We start from the raw sequence: 16,772 nt of genomic DNA, 5'->3' as shown, positions 1-16,772 counted from the left end.
TGAGCTGCCTCTACCATGTTCTGAGCAAATTTGGAAGGGCATGCAGTATTACATTATCAAAAAGTGACAACTAGCCATAAAGAATTATATATCTTTTTAATGATGAAAGGGTTATAATGAGAATTGATGAAACAAAATTAATGGTAATTTAAAATAACACAGTCATTCTGATAATGGTTGTGGCAAGGTTGTAACAGTGCCTTGCTGGTTTTTGTACAAGCTGAAGGGGATTGATTTTTGTTGGTGGCCAAGAGACTTTGCCTTGAGAAGCTGCCATGTTTGTGGAAAAAATCTGATGTGAAAATTATGGAAGTGATAAATGGCCCAGCTAGAAACAAGCTGAACTGGTAAACTCATGGCCAGCTTTTGAGGAGAACTGCTGTGATCAGATGTCAGGATCACCCTGCATGTAAGCAGCCGTTGCGTGGCTTTAAGCATGGCTTTAAGAAGCAGTTGCTTCTTTATTTCCAGGTTGTTCCATCATCAGTCAGTGCAGGATAACTTGGTTCTCTTCTAGGGGGTTTTCAGTATAAATTGAAAACTACTCTGCTGATACAGCTACTGAAGGTATTTACACAAATCCATTGGTTAAAAAAGTACTGCATTAATGGAACTTCCTTAAAAATAAAACAGTATGTAGTTACTCTGATAGGATAAGAGGGTTTTCTTTTTTTATATACTTCAAGTTTGACTAGCAAATATTTGTGGCTGCTTTCTGGGTGGCCTGTTGTTGGTATAGTTTGAAAGATCACTAAGGCTGGGCTGTCACATGGGACTCTCTATCACATAAGCCCAAAGCAGAGAGCTGCCAGAGGTGCTGTAGGTGTACTTTCTTTCCTAAAGTTGAAATCTTATTTTAATGTAAGGCATAGCCTTCATTTTTAAAGGTTTTTTATCTTCCTGTACATGTCAGAAACCTGTAGTAAAGCAAAATCCAAAGCACACCACTGAGTCTGGGAAGAATGCACCTTTTAGGCTCCTCTCTCCTCAGCCCACAAAGGATGCAGAAGACTCACAGAACTTGGTATTTAGGGTAATTTGAGTGAGTTCTCCGACTGTGCTCAGTTAGGGCAGGACCAGAGCATCAGGAATATGCTGGAGAACAGATGCAGGAGAAAATCAAATTGGTCAGCCCCACCAAACCCTGTCCCAGATTTTGTAGCCATCCATGCCTCTGGTCTTTAATCTTGTATCCCAGTTTGGCTGGGCTATCAGGTGAGAAACATCATTGATAATCTTAAAAGCCACCCCCCTGCAGGAAGCAAGCCCTGCAGCCAGCTTACATGCTCCAGATAAGCTCAGATCCTGCAGCAGAAACAGTAAAACCAAGAGACCAGCAATCCCAGGATTTGAAGCTGCCCGGAGCACAAACAGGAATCAGTAATTCAACAGAATGTGCTACAAAGTAATGCGTTAAGTTTTCTTGAGGCTTTTTTGTTTGTTTGTTTTAGCCTTTACTAGGAGTGACATAACTAAATAGCAAGTGAGTGCCAGAAAAGCTTATTTTGGACTTTTTTAGGATAAACTGTTTTGTAGCTAAAGAGGAAACTAAACTAAGGTTTGAATAAGATGTTTTTCTTTATCATATAAGAAGATTTAGTAGAAGTGATCTCTGTGCCTTCAGATGATTTTCAGCTTTTGCCCCAAAAATCTGTTGATGGAATCGTGAATGTGGCACTATTGCAGTACACACAATTTGGGCCCAATTTTTTTCTCTTACATTGATTGAACTCCATGTATTTGCTTCAGAATAGCTGTGAGTGAGTTTGCTTCTGTGTCTTTTTGAAATGCATTCTGAATTCAGGAGTGGTGTACTGGGATGGCTTTCTGGCTTGGGGAGGGCTGGTTTGCTTTGCCTTGTTTTAGCCTACACTCTCAATAGTTTATGTAGGAAGTTAGTGACAGTGGCATTCCAAAGGGTGGGATTACAGTTGGGCCAGTGCCCGGCAGCCCTGTGGCCACAAGCCCTGGGGCACTGGAGCCCCATGTCCAGTCCAGCTGGGGGAAGCTGCTGCCTCTTCCTCTGGCTTTGAAGCTGCACAGTAGAGCTGAATTTGAAGAGTCTCAGCTGGGAAATCCAAACAGGGGGAAGTGTGTGTGCCTGCTTAAGTCAGGGTAGGGAAGGGGTCCTACAAGCAACGTGAGGCTGCATAAAAGGCATATTGCAGCTTATGACGTCTGGATGCCCACCTGGAGAGCAGAGAGCTCGGGAACAAAATAAAATGACTGAAATCCTGCTCAGCACTGAAATAAGATAAGAGTATAGTAGTGGAAGGATTTAAATGGGGAGGGCAACTGTTATAGCCCCCAGTTGTACATATTTTATCCTGAGGCACCATTTGGTTTAATAAAATTTAGATCTAAGGCTGTCCTTAACCTATCAGTTTCTTAAGACTTAATTATAAAGGTTATACTTTCAAAGGACAAAAGCATTATTCATTTGTCTGTTCATGTCTTCCAGGTTTATCTTGCAGATTATGGACTTTCCTACAGATATTGTCCCAATGGGAACCACAAACAGTATCAGGAAAATCCTAGGAAGGGCCATAATGGGACAATAGAGTTTACCAGCATAGATGCCCACAAGGGAGTAGGTAGGTTTCTTTTTTTTATTTCAGATGAGTGATTATAGAATGAGTGATCAGGCTGTGAGAGCTGCTGTACACGGGAGAAGCAGTGTTGGGGATTGCTCGGCCCCTCGTGCGGTGACCTCCTCGTGTGCCTGGGAATGCTTCCCCAGGGCTGAGGGAAGGGGCAGCAGGAGGAGCCCTGAGAGGCTCTGCACACACCACAGCACTGGAGCAGCCCAGGACAGCCCTGAGAAGAGCTCAACATCAAACTTAATTGCTTCGTGTTGGGAGGACTGGTTTGTGCTTGCTGTACTCTGCAGAGGCAGGATTTGCTAATGCTGCATTGTCAAGGAAAAGGGTTTGGAGTCTGCACTGTCCTTTAGGGAGAGCTGTGTCTGAGTGTCACCATCTGTGTTATGGGAGGGTATTTCAAGATGACATTCCTTCTGCAAGGAGAAAAACCTTTTTTGAAGCCATAAAGCGTTAACTTTTTGAAATCTTTTTCCAGTAGCCTTTCATATATCTTACTTATTTAAACTCACTTTGATGGTATTGGAAACACATTTGCAGGTAAATTACATACATAGTCCTTTTATTGGATATTGATTGTACTGCCTTGCATTCCAAGGCAGACTTAATTCAACAATTCCCTAATTAGTTAAAGTCATAACCTATGTCTTGTATTCATTTACCATTAATTAAACCTTAGCTGTTTATTACACTGCAGTCCAAATCCAATAGCAGACCCATAGAGCCATGGAAAAGGGACTGGGAGGTCAATATTGAAAATATATGGTGTAAAGTCCCACTGATGGCTGCATTGTTCACAATCAATATGGTCAATGCAACACAACTTTCTTAGTTGCTATGTCAGCAAGACAAAAAGTCAATTCTAATGTTATGCTAGTGAAAAAAATGGTGATTATTGAAAAACTTTGACTCTTGTTACAAAAGAGTGTTTTTGCTAACTTTTCTTTCCCTTTCCCCTCCTTCACCCCCAAGATCATCTCAAGCAGGAGGGATGGTTTGCTGCTGCCAGCTTGGTGAGCATCAGTGTCACGAGTGATAACTGCAGGCATTTGTGCTCGTTAATAGCTGCTGAACTGTTACCTTAAACTAATACTTTCTAACGAGTTTTAGTTGGCACAAACAACTGTATATTATTGCTTTTTCTATTAAAAGGACCATTGACCATGTAATGTAGAGGGTCTTGATAATTTGCCGGAGCTGTTAAAACCTGCAGTTGTTTGACTCCGGTCATTAGGAAAAATGAAATAAGACCAGCAAGTATTTCCTGCTTAGAGAACTGCACCATTTCACCTGCTAGAAAATATTCTGTGGTGAGGAGAGCATCTGTTTTGGACTCTTCTGGCCTTCCCAAGCATGTAGGGTGTTTTCTGGAGAACTGACTCTGCCTGCTTTGCCTGGTAGTGTGAATGGTGTGGCTGTGCACTAGTATTCGACGTGGATGCTCTTTGAAGAGTAGGTGGAAGCTGAAATATTTGGGATTTGGCTGTTGGATAGTTACAGCAGCCAGTTTGGTAGTGTTTGTGGATGGGTATGTGACTACAGGACAGATAATTCCTTTTATTTGAAAGTGCAGGGAAATTTTACAGACTTGTATGACAAAAGGTGTGCAGAGGAAGCATGAGGTAAGTTTTGCAACCTGTGTCTTAGATAACCTCTTCAAAGAGCTAAAGTTGTGATGGAATTGGCTAAAGCCACAGGACTCCACAAAACAAACTATTTAGAAAGATAGCTTGAGGAAGCTTACCCCCCTCTTGCACTTGAAAAGCGTTTGCTTGATATCTGCAAACAGAAAATCCGCAGATTTTTCTGGTGCTTGTGCTGGAAGAGACAGCAGAACTTGATGTGGGATCTGCAGAGCATCCAAACTCTTCATGTGAAATGCCAGCTCCGACCTTGTGATGGTGTCCTGCTTTTGTCCAGGACAGAGTTAATTTTCATCCTGGTAGCTGGTGCAGTGCTGTGGTTTGGGTTTAGGATGAGAATGACACTGATAGCACAGGGGTGTTTTCGTTGTTGCTGAGCAGTGCTTACCTTCAGTCAAGGACTGATGAGCTCCTTATGCTCTGGCAGTGAGGAGCTGTACAAGGAGCTGTGAGGGAGCGTGGCCAGGACAGCTGACCTGGCCAGAGGGATACTCCATACCCTGGGATAACAGGGACAGCGGATAAACTGAGGGGGTTGGCCGGGTGGGGCCGATTGCTGCTCAGGTGGTGCTGAGCAGCTCTGTTGTGCATCATTTATCTGTCAGGGGTTTGTTCCTTTCTTTACCTTCCTTTTCATTATTATCATCTTTAAAATTTTATTTCGAGTATTAAACTGTTGTTGTCTCAACCCATGGATTTGAACTTTTTTCCCTGATTCTCCTTCCTGTCCCTCCAGAGAGGGGCAGGGGGTGTACCACAGGGCTGTGCAGTACTTTAATTGGTGGCTGGGGGTTAAACCACAACAAACAGCCTGAATCCATTGAAGTCAAACTTCAGAGTTTCCCATTTGCAGCAGAGCTTTCCACATCCCAGGGAAAATCTGCATCTGCAGCGACTTCTGTTAGAGATTGCACGGGTTCAGCTGGCAGAACTCAGCAATGGGTTTCCCTGCTCTCTTGGTGTGAGGCTGAGACGCACAGAAATGTCTCAGGATGCTGAAAGACTTCCAGCAGCTGGGGCAAAGGGCTTCTTTGCTCAACAGTCTCCTGGATTCCCCACTCATGGTGGAGCCTCAGCAGCCTCCTGTGCAAAGTGAGGTGGAATGTTCTGAAAAGTCTTTAAAGACTTTTGGCAAACAAGGTGCAGAGACAGCCTTCATTCTGGTGTCGCCCAGCTCTTCAGAGTGGAGTACTTTGTTATTTCAGTGCTCCAGGAATATCCTCCTAATTTTTAAATGCTATTTTATATTAATGAGGTCCTTTCCAGAGGGCGTTGCCTACATATGTGTAGCAACATAAATATCTCAGCCCCCGTGAACAGCATCAGTGGCTGTGTTGAGCTGGAAAATGAGAACATTTTGACTTGCTCATGAAGCAGCTACTGAATACATGCAGTGATTTGAGGGACATGCTGAAGCTTTAACAAAATTAGGAATTTATAGCTTTCAAAAGTGCCTCTTGGCAATGCTTGGAGCTGATACCCTCCTTGCACGGAGCCAGTCAAATGCGTTTCCTTCCCAGTAATTTCAGTCAATGCCGGAGTTTCCGTGTTTGAATGGTGAGTTTAACCCAGCTGTGTGCTGGGTTATTCCCCATGATCTCTATGGAGCTCACCAGTGGTAGAGTTGTGCAGCCCACTGAGATCCAGAAAGGTTCCTACCAGTGGCCACTGCAGGGAAGCCCTTTGGGGTGGTGGGATTGGTCTGTGTTCTTCTGACAGCCTCTGGTAAGGCCGAGTGGGATGTGCAGCTCCCATAGCAGCTGCATCCTTGAGCTCTGGAGTTCTCCTGGAACCAAGTAGGGCCCAGCCTGGCCTCTGCCACAGAACCCAACCCACACCTTGGGAATTCCTGGATTTGTGCCAGGATCCCAACCAGTGTGTGCGTATTTGAAGTTGAAACCCTTTTTATTCTGATGCAGATTTCGCAGGGCACAACTGCGTCTTTGGTTTTAGCGTCACATTGGAGTGTACTCACTGAACTCATTTTTAAAGACCAGCCTGTATAAACAGTATTGCATTTTGGTTTGTTGATTGATAATTAAGGAGAATTATATCTGTACTCAGCGTACATTTAAAAAAATTGTTACATAGTTAGTGTTAAAAAGTAATATTTGGATCAATGCCGCCTATGGATTTTTGTAGATTTTCTCCTCACTGAGGCATGCAGTCAATACCTAATTTCTCTGGAGATTTACTGCACTTAACATATTGAGGTTCTTTTAAATACTCCAGTCCTGTGCATTGAGTGCATAAGCCCAGTTTTAATTTGCTATCATTGATGAACATAACAGTATGAAGTGTCTGTGCTGAATTCCCTCCAGCATATGTTTGTGTTCACCATCGATTCCAAGCTGAGTACTCTCCCTTCTCCCAACGTTTCACTGTGACTCGGAGCAGTGTTGCCATCTCTTGCACCGGTAGAGACCCCACTGAAGTCTGTGCAGTACTGATATTTACATCTGCAGTAGTAAAAGCTGCTTTCCCAGAGGAGTGGGGACGTTGGACAGGCTCCTCTGTGCTCCTCACACAGGGTTATTGTGGCGTGTGCTCCTTGAGCTCCGTCAGAACTGAGGCACGGGGTTTGTCCAGGGCAGTGCCAGTGCTGGGCTGATGGCAGGGAAAGCCCTGCAGCCTTTGTGCTGCTTTTCTCCACTGCTCTGGCAGAGGTGCTCTGTGCTGTTGGAAACACAGCTCAGTGCCTGGCCGTTTTTCTGTTCTACTGACTAAAATATGTGCGGGGTTCGTTTTGTGCGGAAGGATGTGCAGGAATATAAACACCTATGCCTGGAAACACATTCCTTGGGAGCCTGCTTCCAGAGAACAGAGCTTTGAGTGGCTCTGGATCAAGAGGTTGATTTGGCATCTGTCCATGCATAGTTAGGATTCAGAGGGAGCCTGTAGGATTTTTTTCCTTTTTGTCGGTCAAATGAATTATTGATCTGCTGCAGTTTGATATGTGTTTCCCAAAGACTGTGTACAGGACAAACTGTAAATCCTAAATAATAAAAGGAAAATATACTCAGTCTGGCAAAAAATGGGTGGAACTTTGCAGTGGGAAATAAATAAAAAGATGGTTTAATTCCTGGGAGTTGGATTAGAAATGTGTGCCCAGCAGAGGAGGGAACAGGAGGGTGGTTGTAAGTGAAAGAAAAGTCACAGCAAGGAAAAGATTGGATAGGCTTCTACAGCCACCTCTGGAAGCTGACAGGAATGTTCAGAAGCAGCAAAAATAAGATTAGAAGCATTTACAACTTTGTCACATCTAAGGACTGTGCCTGGGAATGGACTGTTTAATTTTGGCTGTTGTTCTCTACACCAGGAATTCAGAAGGGTAGTGAATCTCAGCTGCTTGTCCACCCCTACTTGTCAGGCTCCTACCTTTGTGATTTTTTTTTTCTGCTACACAGATGTGAAAGAAGAATAAAACTTCCTGTCCCCACTCTCCTGCCACATGTCCTTACTGCAAGCTTGGATCATTTTGCTTCTGACCAGGTACCAGCATCTCTTGCCACCATCGTTTTATCTCTCACCCAGAACATGTGGTGACGTTTCCTTGCACCTTCCAGCCTTCCCACATAAACTGCTCTGCACCAGAGCAAGACCCCAACCCTCTTTCTTTCTGCACATCCCATTCCACCAGTGCTGATGGTTCCATCCTGGCAGCTCTGCTGTGCCTTCCATGCCTGTGTTCAGCCCATGGAGGGTGTGTCTGTAGGATCCCGGTTTAGGCGAGAGGGCACAGCTGGCACAGGAAGTGTCCCTCTCTGCCATGTCACTGCCTGGGTTCTCTGGAACAGCTGGACTCCAGCTGTGATGTTGCCATGGATTTTTCTTTCCAGCAATCCATGGTGGTGGTTATTGCCAGGGAGTACTTGAGCAATGTGCCAAGCAGGCGGTGCAGGGCTGGGCATGAGGAGAGCAGAGATGGTTCCTGGCTGGCATTTGCCCAGTCTGAGGCTGGATAACTCTGTGGAATGTCCTTCAAGCACTAAAATGTATCACTCATTTAATGCACTTCTCTAACCACTTCTGTGGAGCCACCGACTATTCCATTGGTCATTCTCCTGCTGCAGGGAACTCCTCAGACTAACCAGGACCTTAATTTTCTAGGTTTTGGTTTTTTGGGTTTTTTTTGTCTTTTCGTTTCTCCTACTGAGGCACTGATTTTTGGCAAGTCTTCTATTTGTCTAGTTTTTAATTATCTCAGCCTTGAGTTAAGTTATATCACTTTGTGATGATACATTTTTATTATAATTGTATTTCACCATGGTCACGTTAACCCTCCTTTCCTTAAAAGGCTTTTGCATTACCAGCTGTGGTGTGAGTTCTGTTTGCTTGTGAGTTTGCCATACACTCGTGTTCTGTAACGCCAGTGGGAAATGGAGGTGCCCCTGCACATCCTTGAGCAACCAAAATGATTCTGTTTATGAAAAGCTTCCAGTCTAAAAAATCACTAATAGTGAAATTATCGTGTAACAGTGCTCATTAAAAATAGGAGAATATTTCATCTGTCACTTGTTAGATTCTTAAAAAAGGGTGGAGAAAATCAGCTGAACAGAGGCCATAGAGAAACCTCCCATTTTTATTTCTGTTTCAGAGAAGTTCTTGGGAGCAGTGGAGAGCTTATTGTGGCTGTTGTGATATCCCTGATCTCTTGGAAATAGTAATCTGAATATGCATTAGAGTGGAGATAGCTGCCAAATTCAGTGTACAGAGATACATCATCTATTTTCTCCTAAGGTGGATTGCTTCAGCTATTCTGAGTTATTGGACACCATGCCTGCATGTTGAGTATGTTTGTGGCATATTTAAAACTGATTTCATTGATATAGTTGGGAGTTCATCAGCTTCAGTGGAGTTGTTCCTGATTTATCTTGGTAGGACTGGAGACAGAATCAGGCCTTAAATCTCCAAATTAAAAAATTAAACTGTAAAGACATTGAAAAATAAAATACCACTGATATGTCCCATTAAATACTACTCCATATGGGACTAAAATAATAGTAAAAAAATCCAGTGAGTAGAAAACCAGAAATCAAACATATATTAAAAAAAAAAGGCAAAAAACCAGCAATTTTTTTTTCTTTCTTTTTTTTTTTTTTTTAGCAGAGAAATAAGAATTTGATTTCAATAAGTACTGGTTGGAATGTACACTTTCATAACTGTGACAAGTTATCAATCAGAATTGTTTTATTTTCACCTGACTATCATATCTGAAGTGAAGGCAGATTGATTTCTCTCCAATGATGTTTATCAAGAATTGCTGTAATCTTCAAATATGTGAGCAGATTTATTTTTGCAAGTAAACATATCATTAAAATTTATCTATTAGTGCTCTATTCTACATGAAAATCTAATAATTCCATTGTCCATAGATAATACCAACTCATTAAAGATTAATCAATTACTTTTTAACAAGAATCTAAATGAGTTTAAAGGTTGAGGGATTTAGCTTATATGGAGCAGAGAGAAATAAGCAAGAACCACCAAAGAATCAAATGCTGACATTTTCATGTGGTTCTACCAAAACCCCATGTAAATGTCTGTATTGAGCAGCACTTGTGGTGGCCTGGAAGATGAAGGGATAGGGGAGTCACTGCCTCTGTGAAACATCTCCTGTTACCGCGGGGCAGGGCTGCTTTAGCTCCACCTGCATGTTTGTGCCTGTGGCTTTGGGCAGGTGTCAGGCAAGGCTCTTGGTTTGTCGTGGCCAAACTGCGAAGAGACTTTAATCTCTGGGACTGTTTTGTCAGAAAATGACTTATCTTGGGGTAACTTCGGAAATCCGATTGGTTTGCTATTGTTTATAGATGCACATCAATGAATTCCCCCCGTGGAAAAAGGCTGTCCATTGGAATTCTGACAGTTTTCCTCAAAAAGCCGCTTTCTGTAGCCTCTCTCAAACAAACAGGTGCCAGAAAGGCATTGTGAAAATTAGAGAATCTGCAGTCAAAAACACTGGCTTATGTGGATCTAATCTGGAATTGCCATAATGGAAAAAGGAGTTGTGAACACATGTGTGTGAATGGAATTGTTCCACAGTTATCGGGAGATTTATGGCCAGAGAAATCACTACAGAACAGCAAGTGGTAGAGATTGTGTTTTTATTTTAATATGGGAGCCAAGTCTTGCATTAGGACGTTGCTGAATCCAGGGCAGAAAATAAACGACGCCCGAGGGACAGCGCAGCGGTGTTGGATCCAGGGGCCTTTAATAATCTCGAGCCTAAGAGCAGTTAAGATAGGCAATGTATAAAAACTAATCTGCTGCTTTTACAGTAATGTGTGTACAGGAACAAGGAACTGTTATGATGTGTTGGCACCATGGCTTTTAGCAGATGACTTCTTAAATTAAAAGATAAGTTCACCGAGTGACTTTCTGGAATTTATTTCGTGAAGGCCCATAAAATATGATACCTGTTTACAGCTGGATTAACAGCACAGTGCTCAGCTACTGCTCTTTACACTGGATAAAAAGTGCCAAACAAGCCTGAACTCTTCCTTCCTTCTTGGAAAGCACAAAATCATTTTGGAAAAGCATAAATTTGACTTCTACATCTGTCTGTCTTTAATCATGACAAACGGTTTTTGGTTTTGCAGATTCCATGTGGTTTTGACGTGCAAACTGTAGGCTGCAAGTCAAAGAATTCCTGCAGTGCTCCTGCTTGTTCAGTTTTAGCAAGTTTGGTTTCCTCTGGGTAGCAGCAAGCACTACTGATTCTGTTGGTGTTGCACTTTTCCCCTCCCTCTTTCTCTAGGAAAAGCCAATCTATAGATTAACTTCAGTTTTTCTGCGTAGATTATACTCTGGGATGGGGTTAATTTTTGATTTAATTTTGTCTCCTGTATTTGTGTCTGCCTGGGGTGGGCAGAGAGTAAGTCATTCCTGAAATAACTTCCTTTTTGGAAGCAGCAGTGGGAAGTTCACGCTGGACTTTGCTAAACAGCGAGTGTATTTTGGGTTGCGCAGAGCTCCGCGAACGCTGCCGGAGCCGGGAGCGGGCTCTGGTGAGTCAGTGCACACTAGATGGCAGTTTTGTCCCAGCATCCGAGTTCAAGCGGCTCCACGGGAGAACAGGAAAGGCCATCAGTGTTTAGTCTGCTCTCACAGAGTCCCTGCATGACCAATGTGGACCCCATGGACTTCCTGGAACATGTGTTAGCAATTTAGCAGCAGACATTTATTTCTTTGTTTTACTGCTTGGCTCTTTGAGAAAGTGTTGGTACTCAGTTATGGGCTGTCTGGATCATGTCAGAGGCCATGGGGATCAAGTCCATGTGACAGGCCAGACTGAGGAAGGATGGAGTTGGAGGAGGTGAGGAAGCTGACCCTCACTTGAGCAGGAACAAGTCACTGCCTGTCTGTGGCCTGTGGCCAAATGCCGGGGCGGTTCAGGTCTGATACAGCTGAACAAACAAAACACTTTGCCCGCTTGGCTTCTTCATATTTCATCAGCACCAGTTCAATCAAAGTCTTTACTATTTCCTAAGAAGAGGTTCCTATTCTTAATTGTATTTTTTTTTTCCTCTTTTCCCCCTCCCCCTTTCCTACATTTTAGCCCCATCCAGACGAGGTGACCTTGAAATCCTTGGCTACTGCATGCTGCAGTGGTTGTGTGGGAAGCTGCCCTGGGAGCAGAACCTCAAGGACCCTGTAGCTGTCCAGACTGCGAAAACAAAGTAAGGACAAACCCCCCACACAAATGGGCACAGCAGCCTGGAGCCCCGCAGCATCCTCGCTGCTTCCCAGTTCTGGGAAACAGCTCTCCATGCTGTAGAACAGCACCTTAGGAGAAAGCTAAAACAATTTTCCTTAATTAAGAGAGATGTTGGAAGCAGTTAAAATGGGAACTTTATGTGCATGTCTACCCTCCTTTGCATGTTTATGTCTGTGCTGCTGTGAGGAGAGGATGGATTCCAGTGCACAGTACACAGGCATTTTGTCTGCTGTGTATTTTTCCAATACTCTTTTTTTTTTTTTTTTTTTTTTTCCCCCCCAAGAAAACATTTGTAAATTATCACAGGCCTTGGTGCACATACAGAAGGTTGTTGTGTGGTTCCATTAAACTTTACGGGTGCTTTGTAGAGACCGTAGTACAAACATCTCTTGGAGGTTTTTCCACATGTGCACTCAATTTATTTAACTTTCTATATGATGCCGTTTTTCAAATGTTTTTTTCTGTAGGTTTTAATGTTACATAAGCCTAATGCCATTACAAACAATTAAATACCAAAACACTAAGGAGCTCGGTGGAAATCTTTCCTTTTCCCCAGAATGACTTGGAGCTCACTGTGGATCAGTGTTTTCTTCCCCTGCCCTCCCAGCTGGGACTGGAGGGAGTTACTTGCACGTGGTGGCTGCGGCAGGCTCCACGGCAGAGGAAGTTACCCAGAACTATAACATTGCAATAGCAGGAGGCAGCAAACTTTGAAGTAGGGCAGGTCGCAGCAGAGGTACCCACTGGAGCTGGCTGATCCCCGAAATCCACGCACGGGGAAGGGCGGCTCAGCCTGCACGAGGGGCGAGTGCAGCTGGGAATGTTGGCACCCTCCGCTATGTTTAATATTTCTCCTTTAGAAGTTCTGATCATTACACAGCCCCCTGCAAGGTAACACTTAGACAATTCAATGGGAAATCAATTTAATCAATCAAGCTGCTCCGCTGATTCTTCCCTCGCCATTAACCCTTGGATGGCTCGTGTTTCCAGGATGCTGAGCAAAAGGAGGCTTCAATGAAATGCTCAGAAAATTACACAGATTCCACTTATCAGAAATATCTTCTTACTCTAATGAATTGCATTCCTGGAATTAGGTATCTTGCCCAGGTTATCCCTCTTATCTATCTTAATTTTCATGTTCCTGTGGATGCTGGACTGCCCAAGATAATGGCTGATGTTATTCCTGTTTTTAGGAATTGATGCCAAGCTTCTTTGCTGTTCCTGTTTCTGGATGGACAGGAATTACACCTGTGGCCCTACTGTTTATGAGACGTGTGGGACTTTAGGTGATGTGATCTCCCTGTCCCCTTGTGGCCCTGCCCTGCCTGGGTGTGACTTTCACAACCACGTGCTCCATGGCAGAGAGGACCTGATGCTAAATGATAGGAAGGAAGAGCAGAACTGCTGCTTAAATTCCAAAATAGAAATGGGAATCCTCAATCTTAAATAACAAACCATTTTTCTCAAAGGGTTTTTTATTTTCCTTCTAGAAAGCTTCAAATAACGTGCAAAGAAAAACTTAAAGCGCAGTTTTAGGTGTCAGCCTGGTCTTGGTGAAACTAGCAGTGTGCAAAGAGTTAAAAATGGAGCTGGTGAGGGGAGATCTGGGTTCTAAAGCAGTCCTGTGAATCATTAGCTGTCCTGGAGGTCCACTCCCTTTGGAACTGAGACTTGCTGTCTTCCTAAATCCCAAATAAGGAATCACCTGCTCCAAATGCGCATTAAACTGTTGCACTCTGGTGTTGTTTCAGACTTATGGATGAGCTCCCAGATTCAGTGCTGAGGTGTGATTCTCCTGGAAGCAGCTGCAGTAAGTGTACTTGCACCTGTACCCTATGGCTCTTCAGCCTCTTCCTAACACAGTTCAATGTCTGACTCTTGGGGGGAGCAGAAGAGAAGAGAAAGTAACACAAATTGAACAAAGTCTTGGGAAAAAAAAAAAAAGAAGAATCTTGCTCAGTCTGTGATGTATCCCATGGAGTGACATAAGGGATCTTGGCCATATGTAATCCAGGGTGTTAGGAAGCAGTGACTATCTTGGAAACAGAAGTAGCTGTTAGTATGGAAATAGTAAGCAACTGTCTACCAAAGGTTTATTGCTCAGTGCTCAGAGTTGGAAAAAGCAAATGGATGCACTGTTTGTCTTGTCTTGTTCCTTCCTTCCCTGAGATACAAAAGTAACCCAGGGAAAACACCAAAGGTCAGTATCTTTTTTTGATTTATTCCCTTATTTTCCTAGCACTTTTGTATTGGAATTATTGGAATGCAGTGTGTATTAGGTGAAATTTATTCATGATGTGTATACATATTTAATAAATCTTTCCCACTGGGATTTGACCAGATGCTAATATCTGGTGTAGCACTCCAGTTTTAGGATACACTTGGGTCTTCAGCTGAAAGAAAAGTTTGAGCCCCCCATATGTTTTTCCTACTAGTATTATTTCTGGCCATTCAGTGGTTTCCCTGTTTTTTGAACCACTTGATGGAAAAATGTTGCTGCTGTTGGACTGTTTTGGGATGCAATCAGAAAAACAATAGTAGTGAGAAAAAAAAAATTGTGTTTTTCCACAGCATTCCTAGTATAGTATTTATGCAGATTAAAATAATACTGTTCAGAGTAATTAATATTTAAAGGGATATTGTGATCCATCAAAGACTTTTCTCTTTTGCACTGAACTATCAGTACTTGTTGATAAAATATTTTAATTTTTATCCTTGGGTAGCTGTCAGTACTGTGGGAATTAGTGCATGAACATAACGAGATGGAGCACTTCAAGTCTGGGTTGTTTAAATAAGTCTTTCTTTTCCTTTTCTCCTCCCAAAAAGACAAGACATTGTCAGTTCTGTGTTTTGAGCGTGCCTTCAGCTGAAATTGTGTTGTCTCATTTGGCAGTGGAGGATTTGCATCCGTGTTGGAACGAGATCCTTTCTGAACTTCTGGGGTTACACTCAGTGAAATTCACAGTCAAATCTGCTCTACAGGTGAAATAGCCAAGTTTCTGGCCTCTGTTTCTGGCTTAGCTTATGCTGAGAAGCCAAAGTATCAAGTGCTGAAGAAAATCCTGCTGGATGGCCTGGAGTCAAGTGGGATGCGCTACGACGGCCCTCTGGAATTTTCCGCGGCAGCAGCGTGCACACGGAATCACCGCACTGCTAAGGCATCCAGAGTGAGTGAGACAGCCCTGGGTTTGTGTCTGACAGCTCCTGCCTGTTGCCTTCCCTCTTGGAGAGGAGGAAATGGTTAAAGCTCTCAAAATGAGACTGACACAGCAGTTCTTCAGCCTTAAATACAGCATGTTTGTTAATTCCTGTTTCCCCTGGCTTTGCTAAAAAGTGGAACGTCAGCCCTCAAGGAGGAAGAACTGCCATGAGTCCTTTTGACCCACAGGCTCTCACTTCAAAGCAGTAGGCCTGTGGAGAATGATTTACTTTCAGGATAATGGGGAAGTCAAGCACTTTGTTCACTAACATCTTGAAGATGAGCCTGAATGCCAGGTTTTTCCTTCGTCCCAGATTAAAAGCAAAGTTACCTTTATTAGTGCCAGCACTTAATTCATTTTCTTGCTTTCGGGCTGTTCTTTGTCATTTGCCTTTTTCCTCCCACAGCCCCAGTGTGGACGATGTTCCCGTGGCTTTAGCTGGGCTGTTGGTGTTCACTGGCACAGGGTTTTCCAAGTGACAGCTCTCCTGTGCTATTTTCCTCCAGTGCTCTAAGTAAATGAAACCCAGCTTCCCTAAGCAGAGAGGGAGGTGATGATCAGTTTTGCTGGGAAATGTCAGTCCCGTTGTTCCTGTGGAAGTGCCCGTATGCAGCAGCCCCGTGCGGGGCTCTGGGGCGTGTGCAATAAGGCAGGGTCAGGGTCCCATCCATTTTTAATATTTCTGGTGAACTTTGGACCGTCACGAGTGTACGTGAGCCAAGAATGCAGGATGCAAACTAATGTGACTGATAGGCTGCGAGATGAATGGTGATTCAAGTATCAGTGCACAGATGGTTCTGATTTGCTGAGTTTTGTAGCTGCTGCAACTGAAGACATAAAATATCCTTCTAGTCATAAATTAGCTCTTTGGAAGCAAAACCTTGGCACCAGAGCTTTACAACCTTCAATTAGTAGGGAAAGAAGTATTTGAATGACTGTGGTATTGACATCTGTAGGCCTGCATAGTAATCATTCCTAATAGAAGAGAATATCTGTTTGAGGGGGTTTTGCATGGCTAATTAACCACCAGTGAGAATATGTAATTTTTTCATGATCTCCTGATTGTCACCTTTCTCTCATGATACAATTAGATTTTATTGTAGCAACTGCCTCACAAACCAATTGTCAGCACTATTTACGTATTGTGGAAGGCAGAACAAAAGTTCATGTTTAATGAAAAGGCATTGGGTTTTGATCTTGGTAATTACAGATACTTAGTTTAGCACTTTTATTGACTTTTCTAGTTTAGCCCCCCTTTAAAAAAAAATTTAATAAAACCAAAAGCTATTTGGGTGACAGGACTTGTGTGGCTGTGATGGTGAACACTGTGCCCTCAATTGTTTGAGAAGGTTTTTTCTGAAGTTTGCACTGTTTTGTGAACTGACTCAGAGCATCAGGTAAGGTTAACTGATCTCCAGCTGATCCTGTTGGATCTCTGTTTCACAGGAGTCTGATTTCTCAGTCAGACACTAAATAGTAAATCTGTTTCCTTTTTAAGCCTGGTCAGACTTGACAGTCTGTGGTATAAAAGATGGTCCCAACCTTGCAGGCTGCAGGAGCTGCAGCAGCACTGGATGTTTGCAAGTCTCACTCTCCTGGAAAATCCCTGGTT

The 16,772-nt window shown here is 43.2% G+C and overlaps 1 protein-coding gene across 8 annotated transcripts in view; it reads left to right on the top strand.

Annotated features, from left to right (window-relative positions):
• Positions 1–16,772, top strand: part of VRK2 (VRK serine/threonine kinase 2) — a 39,179-nt gene that overhangs the window by 18,389 nt on the left and 4,018 nt on the right. For all 8 annotated transcript variants that reach the window (XM_040059016.2, XM_040059018.2, XM_040059020.2 and 5 more), the window contains 4 exons: positions 2,462–2,594; positions 11,802–11,922; positions 13,712–13,770; positions 14,943–15,127. In XM_040059016.2, coding sequence (XP_039914950.1) covers positions 2,462–2,594; positions 11,802–11,922; positions 13,712–13,770; positions 14,943–15,127 — 498 coding nt within the window. The remainder of the gene's footprint in view (positions 1–2,461; positions 2,595–11,801; positions 11,923–13,711; positions 13,771–14,942; positions 15,128–16,772) is intronic.

Source organism: Hirundo rustica, chromosome 3, assembly GCF_015227805.2.
Source record: "Hirundo rustica isolate bHirRus1 chromosome 3, bHirRus1.pri.v3, whole genome shotgun sequence".
NCBI lineage: Eukaryota > Metazoa > Chordata > Aves > Passeriformes > Hirundinidae > Hirundo > Hirundo rustica.
The sequence above is the reverse complement of the archived record's forward strand: the minus strand, read 5'-3'. Positions and strand labels throughout refer to the sequence as shown.